Below are 27,597 nucleotides of genomic sequence, written 5' to 3'. Positions count from 1 at the left end.
TTTATTAATGTTTTCTAGAAAAGCAGCATGCAGCTAAGTAATGCCAAAGCCTGAGCTGCATTTTTTGCTTAATGTGACACAGATGCAGTAGTAGTAAGGTCTTCAGGAGGCTAAAGTAAAACATGTAACATGTAGCACTGAATTCAGTGAAAAAGTAAGTATCTGGAGGATTCTCCAGAGTGCGTACTTTTATGTTCCTACAAAATTATAAAAAGAGACCGCTTTTCTTTGCAAAAGAGCACGTGGGGTTTTCAGGATGTCTGAAAGACCACACAGAAAGGTGAAAGCATACATGGGAAAGTTCAGGTCTCAGAGCATATTTCTGCATGGCTAGATGCCACTGCCAAAAACTAAATCTGATTCAGTTTTAAAAGCAGGAGTCACATTCATATGAAATATGGAACAAAGTCAATTTATCTTGGCATTTCAGGCAAGGCTGGCTCCAGAGTACCCAAGACTCAGCTGGAATCTCACTGCAGTATGATTTCTCTACCTCCAGGAGTGCAAGCTTGAAAATGACATGTGAAGACAAGAATGGGCAGCAGCCTCAGGGCAGAAACCTAGGCAAGAAAAAGGCCTCCAGAGATACAGGTTCCTAGATCAAATCTTTTTCAGTGCATATACATGCACAAACCCATCCCATCTCATCTTCACAAGGCTGAAAGTAGATCCCACTCTAAGATTTGATCTGTATTTAGATACATACACACCATTTGAATATTAAATAAAGAAAGCTTAGAGCCAAATAACAAATAAACTAGCTAACAACAAATATCACAGAATCCCTATGGATTGGAATACTATGCCAAAACAGGAAAAGAAAAATTTTAAAACCAGAGTATCAACTCCCACCCTGAGACAATGACAGGGAGGCAAAACGCTAAGGCAGATCAGAAGGCAAAGACAATTGTCGTGGTTTCCGCAATATCTAAAGCCAGTTGGATGGCTTTCACCTCTGCAAGCTAACTCAATACACCTTCTCCTTCAACAGTTTCTGCAACTTGTCATGTAGGACTCCACACAGCAGCTTTCTACCTTTGATGTTTTCCCACAATACGACAGGATCCATCTGTAAACAGGGCATATTGCTTTTCATTTTCTGATAATTTATTACACAGAGGGGCCTCTTCAGCACAAGCCACCTCCTCTGATGATGCTCTGAAGTTTCAGCCCTCTGGCCAGTCCATGATCACTTCCAGGATTCCCAGGGAGTTGGGGCTTCCCATTTGAGCCTGTCACATTACCAGTGTGACCCACTTACTCCATGTAGCATCAGTTGCCTGATGTGTAGAGGGGACCCTCCCTTTGAACATCCAGCCCAGCACAGGCAACTGAGGTGCCAAAAGGAGCTATGTTTCAGTACCAACCACTTCTGAAGCAGCTTGAATACCTTCATATGCTGCTAATATTTCTTTTTCAGTTGGAGCATAACGGGCTTCAGATCCCCTATATCCCTGGCTCCAAAACCCTCAAGGTTGACCTTGAGTCTCTCGGCAGGTGTGGCCGTTAGCCCTGGCTGAGGTGTAAAGCATATTTTTCCATCTTGTCCTGTCCAGGCTGTCCCAAGTGCTACTGCACAAACTATCTCCTGTTTAATTTGTTCAAAGGCTTGCTGCTGCTCAGGACTCCATTCAAAGTCATTCTTCTTCCGGTCACTTGATACAGAGGGCTTACGATCAGAATATAACCTGGAATACGCATTCTCCAAAAACCAAGGGCACCTAAGAAAGCTTGTGTTTCTTTTTGTTAGTTGGTGGAGACATGGCTGTTATTTTATTGATCACATCCATTGGGATATGACAATGCCCATCCTGCCATTTTATTCCTAAAAACCAGATTTCCTGTGCAGGTCCTTTGACCTTACTTTGTTTTATAGCAAAACCAGCTTTCAAAGGAATCTGGATTATGCTTCTCCCCTTCTCCACTGTCCCACACAATGATGTCATCAATACACTGTAGGTGTTTGGGAGCTTCACCTTCTTCCAGTGCAGTCTGTATCAATCCATGAAAACAGTAGGACTGTGCTTCCACCCCTGGGGCAGTCAATTCCAGGTGTACTGGGTACCCCTCCATGTGAAAGCAAACTGTGGCCTGCACTCTGCTGCCAGAGGGATCGAGAAAAACACATTGGCGATATAAATTGTTGCATACCACTTGGTGGGTTTTGACTCCAGTTCATACTGGAGTTCCAGCATGTCTGCTACATGGCCTCAGTAGTCCACTGTTAGACTCCACTCTCCCGTTAGATTTTTGCACTGGCCATATGGGACTGTTAAAGGGTGAATGAGTCTTATTGATCACTCCTTGGCTCTCCAGTCGCTGATCAGCTTATGGATTGGAACCAGGGAGTCTCGACTGGTGTGATATTGTTGCTGGTGCACTGTCATGATAGCAATTGGCACCTGCTGTTCTTTAACTAACCCACGGCAACCCTACCACAGACGGGTCCCCTGAGACCAGGCAAGCTAGACAGCTGTTTAATCTTCTCCGTACTCAAGCAGCTATACCAAAAGCTCATCAGTACCCTTTTGGGTCTCTGAAGTACCCTCTCCTGAGGTATTCTATGCCAAAGATACATGGAGCCTCTGAACCAGCCACAATAGGATGCTTTTGCCACTCATTCCCAGTTAGGCTCACCTCAGCCTCCAACACATACAGTGTTCTTGGGATCCTCCTATCACTCCAGAGATACAGATAGATTCCACCGCTTTGTAATCTGACAGCATTAGAGTACATTGGTGTCCACTAGAGTTTTATACTCTTGTGGGGCTGATGTGCCAGGCCACTGAATCTGCACAGTCCAGCAAACTCAGTTGTCCCTTTCCTCTGCCTGGCCAAAGGCAGGGCCTCTCTGTTCCTGGTTTGAGTCTTCATTACTTGATTTTTGTAACTGTAAAACAGAAGTCCCTTCATCAGGGTCAAAAGTATGATCAGCCTTTCTACTCTGCCCAACAGACACTGGAGCAGTAATTTTCCTGGATGGATGCTTTTTGGCTGTTGTTTTTCCTTGCAGTTCCTGTACCCAAGTTTCTAGTCTTCAGGTAGATTCACTATCCCACTTCCTCACGTCTTACCCCTGGTCATGCAGGAAGAACCACAGGGTTGCATATGGTGTACACCTCTGGTACCCTCTCTCTTGAACAGAAAAAGGCTGACTCTTAATAACTGAGGCCTTGGTTGGAGTGTGTGAGGAAGACCTATCCTTCTCTGCTTGCTCGGACATTTTTTGGGTCAGTCTGTCCACATCTGAGACACAGGCCCACATGCAAGAAGCGAGATTATCTTTGTATTTTCGGAGTTGCCTGTCCAGTTCATCTGTAGTTGGTGCCTCCGTGTCTGTTCAGCTCATCATCGCCAGGGTGTGGGTGTATGACGTCAGTGCATTTCGTACAAACTTTTGCCACATGGATCACGTGCACCAGATGTCATCCAGGTCTTTGGATGCCTGGGTGTCATCCATGTTGTTATAGATCACCTCCAACACAGCTAATTCCCTCAGACACTGGATACCTCCCTCAATGTTGGTCCATTTGCTCTGGGAATTTGCAAGTTCCTCCCTGAAGGGATACCTGTCCTTCACACTTGACAGGAGTCACTGCCAAAGACTGAGGACTCCTGCCTTTTTTCCAATCCCTTTGTTAATGGCCTTATCCACAGCAAGGGATCCCAGCTGCTGGGCTTCCTCACCCTCTTAATTCCTGACTACTGGCCCCAATATCCCAGCATCAGAGTAACCAGCTGAGAATTAGCTCACCTGGTTGATGGCTAAAATCTTTTCGCACATCTTGCAGCTTACTTAGGGATAGGGTGGTTTCTGTCTCATTTATGATTTCAGCCTCTTCCTCTTCCTGTTCTTGTGACTGCTCTGCTGCAGAACAGGCTGCCTCTTCTGATTCTTTCTCCTGCTCTGTCTTAGGAGAAGCTTCTTCATCCCTTACTAAACAAGCTGACTTGCTGACTTCTGCTTCCATTGTTTCTTTTTAGTTATAGGGACAGCTGATATGGTTTAGCCATAGTGTCTGTTGGTATGTTTTCCCTCTCTTCTCCCTGAGGGTGCTGCATAATATTGAGCAGCGCTGGTAAACGCTGGCCAGGGCCCAGCACAGTGTGGTAAGTTGTGCCTCTTTGGAATAGCCACAGCCTTTTTTTTTTCCCCCAAACATTCTGTCACTTCATCAGGATTCTGTAGTTGTTTGGGAGTGAAGTTCCAGACCATTGGAGGTGAGAAGTTCTCTAGATACCTGCCCATACTCTCCCAGATGCCGTGCCATGGCACCCATAACCATACTCTCATGGAGCCTGGGTCATATTCCTAAACTGCTTGTTAACCCTAGACAAAACTGAAGCAATATTCCTAAGAAATACCAATAGAAATATTTTAAGTACCCAAGGATGTTCAAGTTAATGAGAAGTTATTGTAACAAGGGAGAAAACATCACAGGAGAAGGTAGCGAAGGTGCCATTCTGTATTGTCTCCACAAAAAACCTCTCAGAGGAAGAAGTACAATTGTTAATTGTCTCCATGAGAGATGGTACCCGAAGTACAGTAATGGCTTCAGTACAGAGCCCAAATACCAGATTAAGCTCAAGGTCAGTGTTTTAATAACAAATCTCCCAGGCAAAACATCACTAATCACTATAGAGCACAGCAAACTGCAAAAGCCAACACCAATCTTTAACATATACAGCAAAAAAAAGAGCATGGCGCAAATCAGATAAACTAATACTGAGAACAGATGAATCAATATTGTGACCCACAACTGTTAACAGATATAAATCCCTTCTAATACACTCTGGTCAATCTGTTGTTATCTCAAACCCTTCGGGCCCCACATTGGGCACCAAAAAAGGACTGTCATGGTTTAACCCCAGCCAGCAGCTAAGCACCACACAGCTGCTTGCTCACTCCCCCACAGCAGGATGGGGGGAAGAGAGTTAGAAGGCTAAAAGTGAAAAAATTCATGGGTTGAAGTAAGAACAGTTTAATAATTGAAATAATAACACCACCACCACTAATAATATTATAATGAAAAGGAAAATAAAAAGAGAGATAAATAAAACCCAAGGAAGACAAGAGATGCAAATGAAAATAACTGCTCAGCACCAAACGACGCCCAGTCAGTCCCCAAGCAGTACTCCCCTGCCAACCTCCCCTTAGTGTTATTGCTGAGCATGATGTCAAACAGTCTGGAATATCCCTTTGGTCAGTTGGGGTCAGCTGTCCTGGCTGTGTCCCCTCCCAACTTCTTGTGTACCCCAACCTGCTTGCTGGCAGGGTGATAGGAGCAGAAAAGGCCTTGACCCTGTGTAAGCACTGCTCAGCAATAACAAAAACATCCCTGAATTATCAACACTGTTTTCAGCACAAATCCACATCATAGCCCCATACTAGCTACTATGAAGGAAATTAACTCTATCCAAAACCCAGCAAACCAGCCAAAACCAGTACAACAACCAAGAACAGGGCAAGAGAGATCCATCGCTCTCCATACAAACTGGGAAAAAATTACAACAGGGCTTGCTGTATTCAAATTAAACACCCTGGTAGGAGCAAAAAGAAAACCTCACTATGATATGTTGATCTCCAAAAAGGGGGAGCTATTTGTCAATAAAGACACTTATTAGAAGGAGATTAAAACAAACAGCTAAAAGGATAAAGCTAAAAGGATAAATGCTTCAGTCTGAGATGACATCTTTTGAAGAGCTACTAGTCAGCTACCTACTCAGGCTGACCGTTTTAATAAGGACTATTGCAAAAAAAGGCATTAAACTCTTATTTACAAATTGGCAGAATTAGATAAGTCAGTTCTAAATGAGAGCAAGAAATTACAAACTGCAGTATGTAACCTTCCACTTGAATCTGCTCCATTGTCAGAGAAATGAAAGGCATACATATCATACCAAAAAAATAAATTGAAAAGCCTCAGAATGTGGTGGAAAATGGGTTCACAACACTATAGACCAGCATATCTGGTATGTGAACACAGCAAACAGTAGAAATTGTAATAAATAGAATTAGCAGATACATGGATACATACGGTAGGACGGGCAGGGGTTAAATATACAACAGAGAATGTCACAAACTGGTCAATGTTTTTTCAAAGATTCAATGAGCAGGAGGAAATAGGCAGTTTAGTTGATCTACTCCATATAGATTTTCAAAAAGCTTTCAAATAAATCATCAAGTGTTTTACATGCTAAGCTGCCATGGGAAAAGAAGTAAGGTTTGATAGAAGCAGACAGTTTTCAAAACAGAGGATAGCCACTGGGAGAGTTCTTTGAAGACTTATGTTGTTCAACATCTACATAAACAATCTGGAAAAGAGGTCAGTAAGAAGTGATGGATCATTCAGAACGATCAAAACTAAGATAACTTGCAAAATTTAACAGCAGGATCTTGCACTTTTACGTGATATTGGCAGATGAAATTCCTCACTGACAAAGACAAGAACATGAACAAAAGACAAGACAACCAACCTCCATATTCATGTTGGATGGACTCAAAACCATCTATCACCACTTAAGGAAAGACCTGGAAGAAACTGGGAACAGAGTTCTAAAAATGTCACCTTACAGTTTATTTGTATCAAAACAGCTAACATGCTGTTAGGAATTGTTAGGAAAGGAACCAAGAACAAAGCAGAAAACACTTATGTCACAATAAATTCATGGTATATCTAATTTGAAAGGTATAGGCAGTTCTAGTCAGCCTAACTAAAAGGATGTCGCAGAATTAGATTCTGTCCATACAAAAAAAAGGACAAATATAATCACAGCTGTGGTACAATATAATGTTTGGAATCTGTGGCTACGTCCAACACCAGTAGCCTAATGAGTTCCATGGCCCAGGCATTTTATCACCTATGCTAAAAATTACTAGAATGATCCATGGTGCAATTTTGGCATAAGCTAGTTAGCACACTCAGAGTCCAACAGCCAGTTTGGAAGCAGCCACACTATGCTAAACGCTAAGGCAGTTTAACAGCATCAGTGTGGCCAGAGTGTGCCAACTGAGCTGTCATGGTTTAACCCCAGCCAGCAACTAAGCACCATGCAGCTGCTCATTCACTTCCCCCCCCCCCCTCAGTGGGATAGGGGAGAGAATCAGGGAAAAAAAAAGTAAAACTTGTGGGTTGAGATAAGAACACTTCAACAGAACAGAAAGGCAGAAAATAATAATGATAATAATAAAATGACAATAATGATAAAAGAATACAAACCAAGTGATGCACAATGCAATTGCTCACCACTTGCTGACTGATGCCCAGTTAGTTCCCAAGCAGCAATCCCCCCCTACCCCTGGCCAACTCCCCCCCGCTTTATATATTGGGCATGATGTCACATGGTATGGAATATTCTCTTGGTCAGTTTAGGTCAGCTGTCCTGGCTGTGTCCCCTCACAACTTCTTGTGCCCCTCCAGCCTTCTTGCTGGCTGGGCATAAGAAGCTGAAAAATCCTTGACTTAATATAAACACTACTTAGCAACAACTGAAAACATCAGTGTGTTATCAACATTCTTCTCATACTAAATCCAAAACATAACACCATACCAGCTACTAGGAAGACAATTAACTCTATCCCAGCCGAAACCAGGACATGACCTCAGGGCCACAAAATGGGTGCTGCTGTTATTAAATAGTACAGATTCAGCTGTACAACCAGAGACAAGTCTAGGACTCTTCTGACTGGAAGAAAGGACATGAAGTCCAAAATTATGAAAGTGAAAAGTGCTAATGGAGTGATTATTCACTAATTTCTCGTAAGTGTTGGGGATATTCCAGTGAAATTATCAGGCAGCAGATAAAGTCTTTTTTCAAATACAGTTCTACACAAAACATCCTATGCAAATAACCTCCAAACATATAAACCTGGTTTAAAATGCAATTAGACAAATTCACGAAGTCAGTTCATCAAGAAGACTCAAGCGTGTCTGTAAGATCGAATGGCTGTAACCTCTAGCTCAGGGAGCCCTTACGTGGGGAATGGAAGCTGGGACAGTATGTCAGGGAATGGATCTGCCTGTTCTGTTTTTTTACTCTTTCCTTGGGCAACCAGTACTGGCAACTACCAGAACATACTGACTAGAGTCAGACCTTTGGTTCAATCTCATGTAGTTTTTCTTACTGCCACTCTTCTGTGATTATCCTGTCTAGCTTATCCACCAAGAAAACAGCCATTCTTAAAACATTTAGAAGACAGAATGCAAATCTCATTTCAATTTCGTATCAACTCACGACGTTCCTTCTAGAAAACCTAAGAAACTTTCAGAACCTTAGTCAATGATATCTATCAAAAAAAAAATGCTTCCCAAGAAGGAGCAAATTTCTAATGATAGATAGATGCTTGGCCCAGCAGCCACTGAGCAGCCTAGAAGAGCCACACTGAAGGACTCTGGAGAGAACACAGTGGATGCAGTTACCTCCATGTCCATCGTAGACTGAGAACATGGCTGTTTCACTGTCCAGCTCGGGTATGCAGTTGTGTGCATCCTGAAAGAGAGAGCAAAAACCTGGAATGACATGGATTGTACCAGACCCCGCAGAGAAGTGGGAGAAAGGAGCAGGGAGGCTATGGGCACTGACACAGGGATTCTCAAATCCAGAGGGAGAGCAGGAACAGTAAGAAAGCCTCCTCTCATATTCTCAAAAGCTTACCTGGTGAGCACTCATCTTCAAAGAGGGGACATGGATTTTTAACGTTATGGTGCGCTCTATGCTAGAGCAGTAACCCAGCCTTGACACCATGCGATTGTACCAGAAAGACCTTCAGATCCTCAGTACAACAATTCTAGATATGGCCAAGCTCAAGCCAGAACCAAATCCCTCTGCTCACGGTACTTGTAAGGCCTGCGTTACTGTTAAAGCTCACAGTCCTTAAAGAACATGAGGCAGCAAGCTGTGCTCTATTGCACAAACTGGTACCTAGGCTGAGCGCTGCCTAGCCCAGCATAACTACAAAAATACAAGTTATACTGGTACCAATACACTAGAACTTCCCACACACAGACAAATGCAACTCACCTATGGAGTCTGGCCATTCCCACAGTTCTTGCCAAACAAGAGCCATGCAAACTGAAAAGCCATGCTGATGCACTGACAAAGCTAGAAGGTCAAACACAGAGCCTCCTGACCTCACGCCTTCAACCAGCCGTAGCTTTGCCTTTCTTGTCCTGATGAATATGGTCACAGACAGCAGCAGTTGTCTACCTGAACACCCCAATAAAAGGCAGCCTTGCAGGACACAGGATTACCACATCCAGTGAGAACAACAACTGGGCTGGAAAACCTTCTCTTGGGACAAAGGCTCCTTCCTGCTCTTCTTGCCATGTGGGATGCTCCAGGAAGGCACTGCTGGCCTGAGGCACAGCTATCTGACAAGCAAGGCAAAGAGCTTGGCCTTTCTCAAATCTCTTTTAATCAGTGAAGCAAAGGACAAGTAACTCGTCAACTAACAGTGCAAAAACCAAAGTATGAACCCAGGTATCACTTCCTAAGGTAAGACATAAGTCTTCGTTCTTGCAACTGTCCAAAAACTCTGAGAATCTCTGGGGCCAAATGAGAGGGAAGGTGTGTCCTAGGGGCATTTTGGGCTTAAATATCAAACTGTGTCCAGCCTTTCCCTGTGCATGCTCCCAAACTAGAAAGATCAACAACATATAAGCTATATACGCTGAGCAACCTTTGTCTCCACAAGGTCTCTCAAGAACAGAAGACTTTGAAGGTGGCAACACCCAGATTTTACAGCCAGGTGCCTAACCTCTTTCACCCTACAGGTAAGCAAACAGAACTCAGCTATTTCAATGCAAAGCCTAGAACTGATGGACAGAGTGAATCTTTCTCTTAAATCCCTCCCCCTGCCCAACTAATCTCCTAACATTCCTTAAAGTTCAAGCCCTAACCTACCAACTTACAGCCTGACCACATCCCACATACTTTTGTTCAAGAACAATCATGTGATACTTCAAACAACATGATCTAGTCTCTCTGCTGTGGCTCAAGTTCATCACCTTAAAGTTCAATGTGCTACAGTTGCCCCAAAACACTGTGGTTACTCCAAGACAGCTGGCTTAAAGATTCGGATGCGTCCATACTGCCCAGCCATAACTCAAAATTTCTATACACACACAGAGCTACACTTGCTGCACAGCCAAGCAACTGTTGAGCTCTTCTATTTTTTTACTGTAGGACTCCTTGAATAAGAGCTTTTTGCCCTCCAGAGTCCCACAATCTTATAAGAAGAGAACTCCATTCCCCTGCAATTTCTATCAAGTGCTAAGGAAAAGAGAAAAAGAGAGGTTCTGGGTTTATGCAGGACTTAGTGCAATGAAACTCCTGACACTGTGATGAAAACAGCATCTGAACAGGCAAATCACAATCTTGGTTCAAAATGAAAAAAACAACTCTGAATTATAATGTAGGAAATTTAACCAGAGAGCTCACTGGAGATAGTGAATGAAAATAAGAATAAACAAGGAACCAACATTTTTATGCTCACTTTTCAGAGCATTTACAGAAGCTACTGAGACAGCAAAACCACAACAAAGTAACTGGGATAAGTCCCAGGTGACTAAACAGCAATTTAATTAGAGCAAGTAACACAAATACTGCTGGGGAGGAAACCCAATATTGGCAGCAAAAACGGTCTCGTCTCTATTTGTAGAGCACTCACCACTTGTCCTGACTCTGGACCAGGGCGTTGCAGTCAAGGAGGGCAGAAAAACAAGGCCAGCACATGTTGGTGGGAGACGGTTCAGCTCCCATGCTGCGCACAGGGCTTGCTCTACACTGCTCCTAGCATAAGTGGCAGTGGCTCCACAAGCCATGCTACACTCAAGTCCCTGGCATTTTCAACACTACAAGCAGTTCAGAGGGCTTCTGACTGACCACTAAGACCACCTTGTGCTGCCAGCACAAAAGGCTGTCATTTACAAGTCTCCATCCCTGCTTCCAGGCCTGGTAAGCTCACTGCAGCAATTGTCCTCCAAGTAACCATGATCTCATGCTCTTCAGACTGAGCAAGAGCTCACAAAGCCTGGATGCCAGCTTTCTGCCATCTAGCCTTCCCCTCAAGGATGGGATTCTAGGTGTCCCCCAGCTACGCAGTGGTTACAATGGCAGTACTGAAAAACAATACGTTTGAAACATCAAACATCAAATTCAGTTGTAATTAGCAAACAAGTTAAAACTGAGAGTTAATTTGACAAATCTCTGTATTTTGAGACAAATTCTTGCATTTTTTGAAGCAAGGGCTTCTTTTTCTGAGCCCAGGAATGAAGCTGCACACAGGGGTTGCTGGATGTCTCATTTTGGAGATATGGTCAGAACAGCACCAAAGAGCTCAGAGAGTCCCCATCCAACTACTTCCAAAGTGCCTCCTGCACCTTTCCCTGTATCCCAGAGCACTCCTCTCTGTACCACAAAGCCATCTTCACCTTTTTCCCTTTTCTGATTTGCTCATAGTACCTAATGCTATTTTTTTGGTATCCTTATCCTTTGGGTCCCTCATCTGCCCCAAACATTTCCTTACTCACAAAGCAACCTCTCTGGACTAAGAACAGATTTTTATTATAGTATTTCTTCAGGGCCCTGTATACCTACCTCACTTGAGGGCTCCTAAAATGTAAGTTAAAGACAACAGACAACTCCTTTACACAAATTTCTGCTACCGAAAAATGCCTGTGTCCTACCACTTGTACACACTCTTACTGGCTTCACTAACATAACTAAAGCCATAAGTGTAAATATTTGCTCAGAACTTTCTCCAAGCCTTACAGAAGAGCAAAAGTACAATTAAACATGAAGAAAAGGAAAAACCACAAACCAAGACAAGACACAGAGAAGAACACAGCCCTGGAACGCAAGAAAATGCAAAAGAATTTCTGCTGAGCTCTATGTGCAACAATGCATGTTTCTAACCCATCACAGACTTGGAAGCAATTTGCAGCAGATTCAACCTGTAATACAAGCGCTCCGGCCATCTTCTCATTTCTTGTGATAACACAGCTAAACCATGTCTACACCAATGGCCTCAGTATTCCTTCTGCCAACAGGGAGATAAGCCAACGATGTTGGCTAGTGCAGAAAACACAGCTGCAAGCTCTGGGCCTCATCCAATTTCTGTAAAGGTCAACAGCAGCAAGAACAGACCTCAAATAAGTGAAATTAGGAGCCAATGTCCCACCTGTGGGAGGGCTATTTTAGCCTACCAGCATCATAAATAGGGGCAACTCTCTACTCTCCCTCATCCAGGCCTGCCTCCTTAAAACACTTTTGGCCTCTGTGCACCAAGGATGCCAGAACACTGCCTGCATTCAGCTTCTTACATATGAGCTAATCGCCTTGCAGAGATTACACTGCACATCACCTCAGTGTTCCAGTAATGCCTCTGTGCCACCATTTCACCCCTCCAGAGGTCACTAGGATGGACCAGCTGAGACACTATCAGTCACAGTCAGCTTAGCACACACATACTCTGAGTGTATCTTAAGAGCACAAGCACCAATTCTCCTGCCTCTTCTTCCCTGGAAACTAGAGCTCACAGTTTCAGAGGGCTCTGATGCACATAGAAAGGAGGAAACACCTGGTCACTGTTTTGTCACCGGCAAAACTGCTGTAACATTTCAGTAGCAGTAAAGTATCTGATAGCATGGCTCATGAAACCGTATTTGCAAAAAATCAATCCCCGACAGTCTGAATGAGGCATCCTCTCCAAACTAGCCAAAGGGCTACAAACAAGAAGGCTGCTTTACTGTGTTCAGAGAAGATGTACCCTGGGGGTTTGAGGGACCAGTATTAATCCTCATCTAATTTAGCCTGTTTGCCAGCTGCCTGGAAGGGAAAATAAACCAGCAGATTAATCGTACTCATGGAGGGTGTTAAATGCAAAGAATGAGTAACTGCTGGCCAGACAGAAAAGTAGTCCCAGCAGCTCGACATTGCCCTCATACAAGCACCTTTACAAAGTAGTTCCGCCCGCCCCCCGGCCCCCAGGAGGAGCATGGGCAAACACCTGGCTCCCACAGCCAGGTATTTATCTTGCGATAATTAATTTGTCCCATAACGAGCCTAGCTGATAGGATGGTAAAGGCAGGACTGGCTACAGGAGACTGGGAGCAGCAATGAGAATTCCTCCAATAAATTTGCCTAGAGAAAAAAAACCCAAACCACGGAGAGAGAGACTGACACTTCATTTCTGCCTGGAAAGAAAAGCAGGGATTTTTGCCTGGGGGTTTTTCATTTGCTTTCGCTCAGTGCTTCATCCCAAGCACTAAACTGACCTTTCCTCCACTTTTTTGCTCAAGTCTCTCACTCCCCGCCGGGATTTCTCCGGGCTGTGCGTACCGGGAGCGCCCCCGATGAGAAACCGCGTGGGGCCCCCACGAAGCGAGGTGCCTCCCCAGCGGGTCACCACGGCAGCCGGGACTAGCGACAGCCTACCGGCATTCCGGCGAGGCCACGGTAGCACCGGGAGAGGCAGCCCCCTCCCCGCTCCGACGGCGCGGGCACCGCGGCCTCAGCGCCTGGTGCCCGCGGGAGGGAGGGACCGACCACCACACCCCCCCGTTCCCCCTCGTCCCTCCGGTGGCCGCCGGCGGGGCCGCCGCAGGACACCGAGGAAGGGCCGGGGAGAAGGAAGCCTCGCCGCCAGGCTCGCAGCTGGAGCCGCAGCTCCGGGGGCTCCGCGGCAGCCCGCGCCCGGCGCCGCCGGCCCCTCCGCCCCGGGGCCCGAGCCCGGTGCCCTGCTCACCTCCATGGAGACGCGCCAGCCCTGCATGGCGCTGAAGCCGAAGTGGAGCGGGCGCGGCCCGAGCCCAGCCCCGTCCCCCGAGCTCTTCACCGTGTTGGGCTGCGACAAGTAGGCGCCCATGGCGCCGCGGCGGCCTCCGCCGGCGGACCACGGCCCGCGGCGCGGCGGCCCTGCGCGGAGGGGCGGCGGCGGGAGCGGCGGCCGGGCCGCGCGCGACCGGACCGTAGCGGGCGGCGGCGGGCGCGGGCGGCCCAGCGCGGGCGGCGAGGCAACGAGGGCGGCGGAACCACCCACCAACGGGCCGCCGAGCGGAAGTCGCGCGGCCGGAAGCGCGGGCTATAGAGTCGCCACGGGGGGGGACGGCGCTCAAGCTCGCGCGGCCGCGGCACAGGGGCCGGAAGCGCCTACCATAGAGAGGAGCGTCCGGCGGCTAGCGCGGCGCAGGGGGGCCAGGAGCGCGCTCCGCTCGGCGCCTTCGGGCCCGCGGGGCTCGGCCGCCGCCCCCCGCTGCCCCCCCCCAGGCCTGTCAGCGGCGCACGGCCCGCCCGGGACTGCCCGGCACGGCCCGCCTCCGGCTGCGAGCTGCGCTGCAGCTCCCTCCGTCCCCCGGCCGCGGGCACCCCCGGGCGGGCCGAGCCGCACTCGGGGGGCTGCGGCAGCCCTTCGGGGGCCAGCTCGCCCTGCCGCCCCGGGGTGACGGAGAGGGTGGCCGCCCCCGACAGCTGCGCTTCGAGCATGCTCATCATATGGCGGGAAGGGGGGAACAGGGCACTCGGGACCGGCGGTACCACCGCCTGCCTGTGGCGTGGGGCGGCTCTGCGCCCGTCCGGCAGAGACACACCTCTCCCACCCCAGCGAGGGGCCCAGCGCGCCCCTCCCCCTCCCCACACCGTATAGAAACTCCGCCCCGCCCACCGACCAATCAGCAGAGGCTGACGGCCCCTCTCTTGGGCTCTCATTGGCTATCGCACGGGCCCAAGCCGCCCCGCCCTTCCCGCCCCACTTCACGGCGTTTCACGCAGGGAGCGCGCGGGCGCCCCCTATGGTGTTATATTACCCCCGGAGCTCCGCCCACCGGCCAATGCGTGAAGGCTGACGGCACGCTCCTGGGCTCTGATTGGCCGCCGGGCGGGTTGCCCCGCCCCAGACGGCGCGTTACGCAGCGCGGCAGTTGGCGGCGGCCCGTCGGCGGAGTAGCGACGCGCTTGGGGACCGGGAGGTGCCGGGCGAGCCCGGTAAGTATGCGGCACCCCCTGTTCCCTGCGCTTCCCCCTCAACCCCACTCCCCCGTCCCTATGCTGTCCTCCGCTGTGGGCCGGAACCGCCTCGGTCGGGCGCCGCCAACAGGCCCGGGGCGCGGTCGCGGCTGACAGGCCCAGCGGGCGCGGCCCGGTCCGGCCCGGCCCGCTGGGCCTGGTGTGGCCTAGTCTCATAGCTCCTCGCCTCGCCTCACGGCCCGCGCCTCTGGCCCGCAGGTTGTGTGACCGCAGCATGTCGGAGGGCGAGTCCAAGCAGGTGCCGAGCGGCGGCTCCGACTCAAAGCCCGAGTCCGCGTCGTCTGGGCCGGGAATGACTTCGGTGTCTGCGCCGGTGACTTCCGCGGCGCCCCCGGAGGAGGAGGAGGAGGAGGAGAGCGAGGACGAGTCCGAGATCCTCGAGGAGTCGCCCTGCGGCCGCTGGCAAAAGAGGCGCGAGGAGGTCAGTGCTGGGGGCCGGTTCCCGGGGCCGGACGCTGGGATGCGCGGGGAAGCCCCGACCGAGCCGGGCGGGGCGTGGGACCCGGGCGGCCTCTTGTCCCGCCCCGCCGGCTGTCCTCCTTCCACCTGTCCCCGGGTCGGCCCGACCCCAGTGGCGAGGGTCCGTCAGGCTCCCCGGGCGGCAGGGAGGTGGACGGCCTTTCTCGAGCTGCGGGGCCGTCTGTCCTCGGGCTTGGGCACGTCGAGGCCAGAGCGCGGCGTGCTTTTTTCCCTGCACATTCGTCGTGCTGCAGGCTCTTCTGTACGGGTGGCATCAGGGCCCGCTGTTGGTGCGGTGCTGAGTGAGGAGCGTCTCCAGCACTCCTCGTTTTGCAGATCTTTTGCTCTGGGAATAAGGAAGAGCAGTGACTAGACAGGAGTGTGAAGTGAACAGTACCTGCTATGGAGGCAGCCAGTTACCTGGTCTCATTGGCCTTTGAATTATGCTTTGGTTTTGGTTTGCTTTGAAGTCTTCAATTAGGGTAAAGCATAGCCGGTTCATGCAGACTTGTTTCTTGGCTTGTCCTATTCGCATCCACTTCTCAGTGCGTGTATCAGCGTTGTCCTGTGTGAAGATGCAAGTAGATCAGATCTTACTGTTCTGGACCTCTCCCTCCTTCCGCTCTTTGCTGTGGTCTGTTTATCTTATCGGGGGCTGTCTCCACAAACTGGTTTCTGCTTCATATTGGCTCAGTGAAACCTGCTCTGGCTGGGCAAGCTGTATAGCTGTGGTAGTTGCTGAAAGACAGAGAATGTTCACTCCAATGCTGCGACACAAGTGCTGATATAGCTTTTCTCAGCCAAGTCAGGGCTGAGCCTAGAGGTTCCTCTGCTTTATCCATTATTGTAGACACAGTAGTTCAAACTAGGGTGGTGGTGAAAGAGTTATTTATTTTGATGTAAATTTGGAGGGCAAAGTAAGGTCAAGGATTCCCTGCAGCTCCTTATGTTTGTTTGCTGGAAAGCTGTCTTGGTTTTGTTAACATAAGCCAAATCCTAGCATGGTGTAGTAAGAATGTGCCTTTTCTGGTGAAGCTGTACTGTTTGGGTTGCAATGGGGAAGGTATCTGTATGAAGTTTTAATTCTATCCTCCACAATATATTCCTTACAATAACCTGAAGTGCTTTTTCCTGTGAGCTGTGCTGAACTGGCACATGTTGGGGAACAAAGCTGATGTTCAGTTTGTGTATTATGTGTCAATATGTTTTATTTAATACTGATCACTTTGACACAGAAAGATAAATTTCCTTCCAGGCTTTTCTGTACTTTCCTACATAAAAAGTAAGGCTTTTTATACTAGGGTATAGTATTTTCTTTGGATTTTAGTTTTCCCATCTGCAGCCAAATTAAGGCCCAAACACAAGAAGCTCCTTAAAATTTTGGCATGGCTAAAATACTGTCTTCTGGCTTGAGAACGAGAGTGGCTGGTTGATTTGACGGCATGCTGCCTCTGTATGCTAGACATATGAGCTCTGTTCCACCTTACAGGTAGAGGAATGACTGTTGAAGGCCACAAAACAAATTGTTGACTGACCTGGGGTAAACTCAGGGCCTCTGATTCTCGAGGCTTCATCCGTCAAGGTTGCACCGCCTCCCCGCAGGAACTGCTGATTCGGTGTCTGACTGATACCGGCTGCAGTTGCCCGTGCGTGGGCCTTATGTTTCATGTGTGTATGAAAAACACACGCTTGTAGTGATCATGCAGTGAAATTCTGTTTTGTCTCTTAATTTTGCATGTAAATTTGTGTCTTGATTAGACTCAAGCTTGTGGAGTGGCATTCATTCACTTTACCTGTATTACATCATACTCTTTTTGCTGTCTTCAGCTTTTGGACTGATCTGTTCCTTGGAGTAAACTCTCCCACTGCTGATGTTCCAGCATGAAATTTATTTTGGAACAACAGCTTTACTTTCTGAGCATCCTAGCATACTAGAGTAAAATGTCTCCTGTGCCAGCAGTGTCCCAGTACAGGGCTGCTAGTGTGAGGGCTCAATCGACTCTGGTTATTCCGGTTGGTGCAGCCATGTGGACAGGCTCTTACTCGCTACCTCTCTGCAGAGAGGAGGCCTTACGCCATGGAAAAGGGACGTGCCGCCCGGTGATGCAATCCTGATTCTTTATCTCGGCAGGAGCTTCTTGGGATGCTGAATTAGGCAGCCACCTTGGAAGCAACATAATGTGATAATCTGGGGAGAAAAGAGCACGTGTGATCGCAGGCAGAGTAAGATTGTATGTGCTGCGTGTGGTCTGGTGTTCCTTGGATGCTACATTCTTTACCGCTCGCTTTGAGTTGCGTACTTGGATGTGTGTTTGGAAATGTAGTAACCTCACTTTATTATTTTTTTTTTATTTCACTACTTTTTAATAGCTACAGACTCTTTGTAATCAAGTTCCTCGAACAGAGGTGGCATTGCGCAGGGGCTGTGCAGAGAGGGGTCCCACGAGTCCGAGGGAGCAGGCTGCCCTGGTGAACGGGAAGGGTGTGAGTGCTCAGGCTATTTACCGTCAAGGAGCAGATTTCAGCAGAATAAGCCGCAGCGATGCCAGAGCACGTCTGCCGGTCGCCGGTGCCTCCGCGGCGGCTTCTGGGTACAAAACCAGAACGGTAGGGTTGCGGGGCGGCCGAGGGGCCTGCGGCGGCTGTGCCAGTCCCGCTGCTCGCCCGCTGCCGGCTCCGCGGCGCTCAGGCGCGTTTCTCCGCCGGGGGGAAGCCGTCCTCACGCCCTCCCGAGCACCCCGGCGCAGGCGCGCCCGCCGCCAGCGCCACCGGGGCCGGGGAAGGCCGCGGGACGGGCACCGGCCGGGCCGGGAGGCGGCGGGCGGGGCGGCTCCGCGAAGGACGGCTGCTCTCGCCAATGGCAGGGCGCGGGAAGCGTTGCATCACCGGCGCCAGCTCCCGTAGGCTGCTCGCCGCCCTGGCCACGCCCAGCGACGCCCTCTCTCGTGCCGGCGGCTGCTCCGCCGGTGTTCGGCTCTCGGCGCTGGCCCCGGGGGAGGGGGCCCCCTCTGTGCGGGGCTTCTGCCCGCATCTCCCGTCGCTGGCTCCGTCTTTGTTCCGCTGCAGTCCCCCGAGTCACAGGGGAGCTCAGCAGCCCTGGCTGACGGCTGGGTTCTCAGGCACGCGGGGCGTTCGCTAGCGCATCAGGCTCAGGGTGCTCGGTTTGTGTCCAGAGTAAGTTAGCAAGTCAGCAGAGGCTGTCTGGGGAGGCGGGGGGAGGAAAAAAGTTTCGGCTGTTAATGCAGTCGAGTTGGCAGGATTGTGAATTACTTGGTCATATTTTAGCTACAGCAGCCTAGGATAAACTATATTGACTAATATAACTTAAAATATATTGGTTCACAAGGTGAAAATAATGCCGGGCACAAGCCTAAACTGGGAAAAGAGTGGCTGGAGAGCAGCCCTGCAGAAAGGGACCTGGCGGTGCTGGTCGGCAGCAGCGCAACAGGAGCCAGCAGTGTGCCCTGGCAGCCCAGAGGGCAAACTGCACATAGCTTGAGCAGCCGGCCAAGAGAGGGGATCGTCCCGCTGTCTTCAGCGCTGGTACAGCCTCACCTCGAGTACTGTGTGCAGTGCTGGGCCCCACCGTTTGAGAAGGATGTTCACGTCCTCGAACGCCTCCAAGAGGAGGGCAATGACGCTGGTGATAGGGCTGGAAGGCATGTCCCCTGAGGAGCGGCCAAGGACTCTGGGTTGGTCTGGTTTGGAGAGAAGGAGGCTGAGGGGCGACCCCTCTGCAGCTTCCTGAGGAGGGGACGTGGAGAGGGAGGTGCTGAGCTCTTCTCCCTGGGATCCAGGGACAGGACGCCTAGGAATGGTTGAAAGCTGCATTGGGGGAGGTTCAGACTTGATGTGAGGAAGCATTTCTTTGCCGAGAGGGTGTTCAAACCCTGGAACAGGCTTCCTGAAGAGGTGGTCAATGCCCCAAGCCTATCAGGGTTGAAGAGGCATTTGGGCAATGCCCTTAACAACGTGCTTTAACTTTTGGTCAGCCCTGAAGCGGTCAGGCAGTTGGGCCAGATGATCCTTGTAGGTCCCTGCCAGCTGAACTAGTCTATATACTACTCTATTCCTGCTTAAACTAAGAAAGGGTTGTGTTGAGTTCATTGATGGTAATTTTTCGTAGAGGCAGGGAACTTCTGTAGTGCAAAGTGTGTAATTGCTCTGAAAGTTCAGAGTAGTCATTTAATTTTAAAAGCTGCTGTGAAATTTTTAACTAAGAACCTATTTTAACTAGATAACGCTTACCTTCCCCAAAGTTGACTGCTTTGTGGAACGTTTAATGAATAGTGCATGTGGTCATGCTTTGATATACCTGAAGGGTGAAGTTGCTGCCGGATTGAGATGGCTAGGAGGGGAGAGAGTAAATGTAGCTTGTCCCATAGGATACTTATTTTCTGTTGGTTGAACAATTTACACAAGAGAAGACTTGATATCACTCTGCTCTTTCCTGCACTGTATAACCAACCTGGGCATTTTCAGGCATCTCTCTCCTGTCCTTAAGCACCACAGGGACTGTGACAATCTGCTTTCTCATGCTGCTGCTGCTGCGTATACTTTGCAATCGTGGGTCTCCTGGTGTGTTGCAAACTGTATTGCTTTCCTGCCTGAGCTGAATCCCTCTATGCATTGTATCCACGCATCTGGTTGCTCTCCTAACATATACAAAGGTGAGGCTTTAGCCTCTGCAAGGAGCTGAAGATAAACTTTTAGCAGGGGAATCTTGTCTTGTGGCAGAGAGACAGAAAAAGGACCCACAGCATGAGGTTAGGGGAGTCACAGGAGGGAGAGACTGAGGCTGACAGGCTCTCCAAGCTTGTGCTTGCCTTGGTCCCTTTTGGCTTTTCTGCCTGACAAAACCCTCTTTTTCTGCTGTCGCCATGTGACACCCCATTTTCTTCTTTCAGTCAGCATGCGTGCATAATTTATTTTTCTTGGGTTGTCCAAGTATCTTCAGAATTATCTGCTATGCCTCCTAGGAATAGAAACTTCTTAATAGAGATGGATTGCAGCGGCACACTTGCAGTTCATTTTTAGACTCCTGCCACTGGCTGGTATTAAACCTGAAACTGAGAGTTCGGACTCAGTGTCTACTGTCCCTGAGAGCTATACCTATCAAGCAGAAAAGTGGCCCCAACATAATTGTAGGAAAACTTGTGCTCTGCTGCAGCAGAATCTTTTTCATTTTCAACCCAGTAAATCTGTTAGTGGGAGAGACTTAACCATTCACAGACTTAGACGGTCCTGTAGTTTGTCATGTGTTTAATAGCTGTCTATTGACTGGATTTCTTTCTATACCTTTTCTGGATAGGAAAACACTGTGTGATTGCATAAGCCAAGACTTTATTGTAAATACTTTGTTGACATCTTTGTAACATGCTTAGTAAATAACCCCTTTAGTGCTATTGAGTGAATCTGTATCATATTGTGGATGTGGGAACAAGCAGGTTCCCGGTTTGGTAACGTGTATGAGCATGTCTGTCATGGTTAAGAGAGAGAAAAGGGCTGAGCAGACTTGGGTATGCTAGGCTTCCTCTTCTGCGGGCTCCTTGTGAGGTATAGTCAGTTGTGGTACAGCTCTTGCCAAGTGCTGCTTTGTTCCCTGACACACAAGACTGCAAGGATGTGAAGCCTGGCACTTAAAGGAGAAAAGAGAGATAATGGGAGAAAGAGTACCAGTCTCTGTGTAAATACCTTTGCCCTTTCTCTGAGGATATGTCAGGCTGCTCAAGACGAGCAGGAGAACCTTGTAAAATTCGTGTAGTCCTGCTTGCATTCAGTCCCTTGACTGGAAACTTGGGCTCGCTCAGTGCTGTGTGGATGGCATACACAGGGGTTGTACTTCTTTCCTACAGATTCCAAAATCTTGGGGCTGATTTCTGGGGTGGCTGAAAGGTGATGTTTGAGTTCTTGCTAGCCATCAACGATCTCCCTTGAGAAAGAAATGACCTTGTAGTTGTCTGGTTGTTGTTCTGTGCTTCAGGTATTACTAACTTTTTTGCAAGTTCAGCTGCTGGAGCACTTTCCATGTTATACCCCCACTTCAGTGGCTGCTGAGATTGAGAGGTTCGTTTTTGCCTCATCCCTGGAGACAAATCTCTTGTGTATGAGTGTGTCTGTGGCTACAGTGATTGCTACATTGATTAATTCTTGTTTTCCTATCTAGTATTTTCCACTGTCGGGTAAACTAGATGAAAGGTGCAGCTCTTCATAGCTTCCTTTACTGTGGTGTGCGGACCTGGGTATTAGGTCAGGTGCAGAACTTGAGGAGCAGTATTTGAGGCAGTATGCGTGGGGGTATATCCGAGTTCAGTGTTCAGTCTTGCTATTCTTCATTGTATACAGTTGCTGGCAGTTCAGAAATTTAGTGTATGCAGCACCATTGCCATTGGTTTGCTTCTCTTTTTCTTATGAAAGACCTTGCAGTCATTTGGTGAGGTGGTTCAGGGAGCCCTTAATGGCTAGGTGGCTGGATGTTACAGCTGAATTTTAGTGCTCGAGCTAACAGATGCTCTTGATACATGCTAGTGCTATCAAATGTTAAGGAAGGAGCTGTGGTTTATGAGGAGCTGAACCCAGAAAGACATGAAATGAAATGCTGGGTCTACTGCATCTTTATTTCACTTCTCTGTTGTCTTTTCACTCCTAGTGGAAGTCTTAATTTCTCATATCATTTTTCATCTGGAGCTGGTTGATGACTTTTGCACCTCTGGATTTACCTTTCTTCAAGGAGACAGAGTACAGGATTCTTGGAGAGAAAATGCCAGTAGACTGGGTGTTTGGATTCTGTGATGCTTGAGTCTGATTTCTTAGCTGCTGTTGTGACTGGAAAGAAGCTTGCTGAGGTAGTAAAAGATAAGCACCAGTCTTTCTTTTCCTATCACACATCTGAGTGTCTGTGTGTGGGAAAGTGAGGCATTGTTCCTTGGAAGGGTGGCATTTGAGATGCTCTGAGCTTTGGATTCTGCTGCCAGAGAGAGGATGGGTTGCAGAGATTCTCAAAGCAAACTAGTGCTAGGAGGGCTGCCAGCTTTTTGACAGACTTTGGCAGTGGACCTGTTTTTTTCCAGTTGGTGGAGAAAATTAATGCCATGCTGTAGTTTTTATGATTTTACTTGATCATTGGGAAGGTACTCAAAAGAGGGAGTATGTGCAGCCTTTTAACATTTTTATCGGCTCATCTGGGGGCTTCCTGGAAGGAATGAACCCTTGAGATGTGCTTGAATGAGATGAGGGGCACTGCAGGATGTAGACGGAATTGAGCCTTTGTCTTGGGCCTGTTGTCTACAGACCCGTTATGTTCTTGCTTATTGACTGTAACAGACAGCTGGCAGCTTGCTTAGTGCTGCCCCAGCCAGCATCGCTTCTCAGCCTTTGTGCTGCTTCAGTGGGGGAGCAGGTGCAGCCAGGACAGCTGCCTGCTGCTTTTCTAGCTTTCCTGGGTGGTTAGAGGTGCTAGTTATGCTCCAGCTGCCTGTGACCGAGGGATAGGGTTTGCTCTGTGTTCTTTACAGAGCTGTTCTAAAAATAGCATGGTCCATGCAGCTTTCTACCAGCACCAGAGCCTTCCCCTTGTCAGACGTCTGTCTCTTTAGACCTGCATGGGGAGGCCCGGGGGAGCAATCCCAATATTGTGATTGCTGCTGTCTGTTTGGTGGGGGTCATATGTTACAGCCAGGCTTAAGCTTGGGAAGAAACTTACTGCTGGGCCAGTGGAGGGGAGAGGCTGCTTGCTGCCTCTGGCTCCAGGTCCTGCCTGCAGTGAGGCTGCATAGCAAATCCGGATAGACAGAGACACTGTAAAAGCATGGCCAGCCAGAAATAAATAGGTTAGCACAAATGGGAGGGAGCATGGAGCTTTTCCAAGCATCCCATGTTAACATGGGTGACATGAATAGCTGTATCCTGTTTCTAAGGATCAGTGCTCAGGGAAAATCCCATTTCGTGGGTGTCTCTAATACCTGTTTCCCAGACTCCCTGTCTCTGCAAAATCTGGCCCCAAGACCTCTTGTCCTAACTTTCTGGCTAGTCTGGCTTGAAGTTCACTAGCAGATCTGTGTGCTTGTGTGTGCACATACACAGAGTCTAAGGAGCACAGTTGCACAGAAAATAGTTTGGAAAATAATTTAACAAAATGACAGTTCAGGCAACGGTGACCAGATGCAGGACTTGGCTAGCAACTCATCTTGATCCTTCTTTTTCCATGCTTTTAGCCCTTCCCTTGAACATCCCATTAATATTGTACGCAAATACTCTTGTTCAATCCCAAAATTGCCTGTCTCTGACATCCTATTGTAAGACCTGTATTCGTGTATGCAACGTGTCCACTTGGCGTAATACTGCTGCAGGGGTTTCTCCTGTTGAATTGCCTACAGTGGGTTTTCCTTATAGGGACAATGACTTATTTGCTCACCTTTGTGGCCTTGGGAGTCCTTAGTTCAGTGTTTCATCCATCATGGATTAGGCTGTCTGGGTTCCCTGCTCTGTTGTGGTTCTTCTGATCACTGACGTGGTTCTTGCTTCTACCTTGAATAGCCCTTACCCAGATATCTTTCCACAGTAGTTCAATGTAACTTTTTTTGCCTGTTAGTTCAGGCAGACTTCTGCAGCTCTGCCTGGAGTTGAGTGAACAACTCTTAAAATGCAGAAGGTGGAATAATACAACTTCTAAAACTGTGATTACAGCAGTAGCAAGAATGAAGACAAAATGTGTAATTGAAATACTCCCATTCTGGATAGAAAATTAATGTCTTGTGAATATGTGGAATTCTGCTCTAGCTTTTTCATGTTTAGGTGGCAGAGCCAGAGCTTCTGATTCAAAACTCACTGCTTTTCTACAGAACAGTTGTCATTCTTGCAGACAGGGTGGAACAGGGCTCTGTGAACAGTGACCTGGCTCTGAGCTGTGCTCTGCCCTTTGCAGTCCAGCTGTGTGGGCCAGCATGGGGCAGGAATCTCTGGGAGGTGGCAGGGACACCGCCTATATGTGCTTAAAAGGTACATCTGGTTTTGACTTGTTTCTCAAGAGGGCATCTCCTGAGCTGTTGCATTGGTGAAATTACAAGTGAGGGCAAGCTCCAACTCATGGAAGGCTTTTAACTCTGTATTTAAATGGTCAAGATTTGTTCGTTTGGTTACATAGACAAGCTTACTGCTAATGTATTTTATCTTATTACTTGTTTTAGCATGTAGCTGTCTGGAAAAAAAAACAACTGTTGCATTGGTGATAGTCAGATTTTCTTTTCCTTATACCTTTGATTGCTGTATGAATTGGTTTGTATAGCCATGGTAATAATTGATACCTTCCTTTCCTTGAGTTTGTTATATTATGCTAGTTATTTTAATTTTCTTTTTGAATTAACACCTTTCAAGCATTTTACTACTGTGAGTATAATTGCAAAGGCCAGTGCTGTCTGTTTAATTAAAAACATTAAGTAGGCTTGCTGCTTGGATTTTCTCCTTACCCCTTTGCCTGCAGTGGATCTTGCGTTCTTTGATTTTGTTACACTCTAGATTAGCTTCAAATCTCCGAGACAGCTGCTTTTGTTTCCTCTTTCTGTTGGTAAACATGCTACTTTTTGTTTCCTCACAGTTTGGTGAGAAGTAATGTTTCTCTGTGGTCCAGCTACTGTCTTCTGTAGGTATATTATCTCTGTTGTCAAGCTTTTGCCAAGCTGGTTGAGCAGAGCTTTGATCTTTTTTCTCTGGCCTAAACAAGTGACCAGGGTAACTTTTTAACATATTCATGCTACTCTTAACCAGATACCTGGCTTTTTGTGTCTGGCCTAATGTGCTGCCATTCCTGATTTCTTTTCTTCAATGTGCAGTTTCATTCTGTACTGATATTCTAATTATTTAGGTTTTTTTTCCAATTTTTATACTTTTTGTGGTGTTTTGTTTTTTTTTTTTCTTGATTGTAAATCATTGCTGTTACTTGTGGCTTAGGCTGGTTTGGTTTTGGGGTTTGTTTTTTTTTTTTTTTTTTTAATTGTCAGATCATGTGAACTATAGAAAGACTTTTGGAGAGACGGTGTTCTTTCAGTGATAGATACCTAGAAGTTTGAGAGCTATGGAAAAAATATGCATTGGACAATTGGAATAACCTGCCTTTCCCTTTTTTCCCTTAGAGCTAAGTTATGCCTTGAAGTAACAGCATTTAAATCTCTTTCCCCCACTCCCATTTAATTAATTAAATTCACTTGAAATTCTTCCTGAGTTTCCTTACCTCTTGTTTATATGAACAAAGAGCTACATTAGTATTTCTGCTGTAAATCTGTTGTGGTTGTGGAACTGCTTCCTCTGTTGTACTTCAGAAATTCATGCTTAACTGAGTTCACTTAACTTCTTCCCTCATAGTTTAAAAGCTACCTAGTCTATGTGGGCTTTCTGGGAAAGAAACACTTCAGAGTAATACATTATCTCTAGGAACACGGGGTATTTTATTTGAGCCGTTCTTCTTTTGTTGTTTCATTAGCATAGTTCATGAGCAGCTTGTTGTCTTTGGTCTGGGTCATAAAAGACCACTGAAAATTTAACAAGTTAAAACAGTCTTAAATTACTTGAGAAAGCTTGCAGGAAGTTAGGGCAAAGTGAGGAGAGAACCTGCGTCATCTTCATCCCATGTTGATGCCCAAGTCCTGAGCGCTCTTCAGGGTGAGAACAGTATTTCTGTCATCTCTTCAGGGCATGGGTGTACCAGGCTACGTACCTTGCTGGTTGCACTCCTTGCCCTTCAGGGCAAGGCATGGAAGGCAGCATTGTGAACATGCCATTTTTATTTCCTCTTGCTCAGTCAGGTTCATGGAGAAGTTGAAATTTATATTCCTACAGCTACCTCTGTTTACAATAGTGTTAACTGCCACATTGCTTCTAAACTGTGAGCTGTTAAGCTTGCAACCATCCATCAATCACTAATAGCTGCTCAGAGGCAATGGCTGGCTGTAACCCTTGGGAAGGTACAGGGCAAGTGCCAGAATGTGCTTTCATGAGGGTTTAGGATTCCACTTTGCTGTGCATGGAGAGGGACGTGGAACAGTGATTTGGCTGTTGCCTTTTCAGTTGTCTGCATTTTTCTCCTTTTACTCTTCTGCCCAAGCTGTTGAATCTCCTCTTGAACTGAGGATTATCATCAGTGATGTCAGATGGGTTTGGTGTCCTGGGTCATATCTGGTGCCCTGGAATATTGTCTATGAGTCATGGAAATTATTTACATTTGGTTAACTTGCCCAGAAATGGGAGAAGATACAATAAATCCACATCCACTGGCTGTATTATCAGGGCGGACTTTGAGTAGTTGTCAGTACCTGAGGACTTAATTAATCCAGTAAAGCTAGAAGGCCTTTGAATAGGCAGCAAGTATGATGAAGGAAGAGAATATGGAGGGATGCATGGGCACTGGGTGTTGGTAGTCATGGCTTTTATCTTGTCTCTGCAATACTAACACATACCTGCCTTTCTATTGGCTGGGGGCTTGTTTAAAGCCTTTTGGCATTCAGCTTTATTAATTGTACTAGGTGTTCTCATGCTACTGTCATCCCCAGGATATTTTTTATACTAAAATTTGAAAGAATAAATGTTCTGTCCTTAATTATCTTCATTCTTTCAGCTTTCTTTAATGATGAAACATAGCAAGCCTGACCTGGGTGTGTGTGTGTGTGTGTGTGTATATTTATATATATAATCAAATTCTTATGATAAATATGTTGAACGTCTCCTTAAATCAAATCTTGGACATTTCACCCCTCAGTTATGCAGCAGGCAAGTGGTGGGAAGGGAATGGGATTGTTCATGTTAAGCTGCTTGTCTTCTATGATTGTTTTAAATAGTTATTTTCTGTAGCTCAGGCTGTCTTTATGATGGCCTATATCCTTTATTCCTACCTGTGTCACCCCATTGCATCTGGTTTTATCACAGTGGTTTACTGCTCAGTTTAGAGAGCAGTCTGTTTCACTCTAGTTATAGTGTTCTTGTAGTCATTTATCACTCTGGTGTGTCGTCTGCAATTTCATAATATTGTTGGGCCTGTTAGGATCCCCCTGGAAGATCATAAAAAAGAATCCAACCTATGTTGATTGGCTGTCAGTCTAAGTTGTCAAGCTACTGATGGAGTAGAAT

General features: G+C 47.5%; 2 protein-coding genes across 2 annotated transcripts in view; one reads left to right on the top strand and one right to left on the bottom strand.

Annotated features, from left to right (window-relative positions):
• Window positions 1–14,058, bottom strand: part of PPM1G (protein phosphatase, Mg2+/Mn2+ dependent 1G) — a 28,008-nt gene extending 13,950 nt beyond the window's left edge. Inside the window, exons 1-2 of the mRNA XM_075048779.1 lie at window positions 13,748–14,058; window positions 8,421–8,490 (exon numbers count right to left, since the gene is read on the bottom strand). Of these exons, the coding sequence (XP_074904880.1) occupies window positions 8,421–8,490; window positions 13,748–13,867 (190 nt within the window). The 5' untranslated portion in view covers window positions 13,868–14,058. The remainder of the gene's footprint in view (window positions 1–8,420; window positions 8,491–13,747) is intronic.
• An 837-nt stretch (window positions 14,059–14,895) lies between these two features.
• NRBP1 (nuclear receptor binding protein 1) overlaps window positions 14,896–27,597 on the top strand; it is a 40,907-nt gene continuing 28,205 nt past the window's right edge. The window contains exons 1-2 of the mRNA XM_075048777.1: window positions 14,896–14,982; window positions 15,223–15,445. Of these exons, the coding sequence (XP_074904878.1) occupies window positions 15,239–15,445 (207 nt within the window). The 5' untranslated portion in view covers window positions 14,896–14,982; window positions 15,223–15,238. The remainder of the gene's footprint in view (window positions 14,983–15,222; window positions 15,446–27,597) is intronic.

Source organism: Buteo buteo, chromosome 17 (genome assembly GCF_964188355.1).
Source record: "Buteo buteo chromosome 17, bButBut1.hap1.1, whole genome shotgun sequence".
Classification (NCBI taxonomy): domain Eukaryota; kingdom Metazoa; phylum Chordata; class Aves; order Accipitriformes; family Accipitridae; genus Buteo; species Buteo buteo.
Note: the sequence above shows the minus strand (reverse complement) of the source record. Positions and strands in the feature narration are given on the sequence as shown.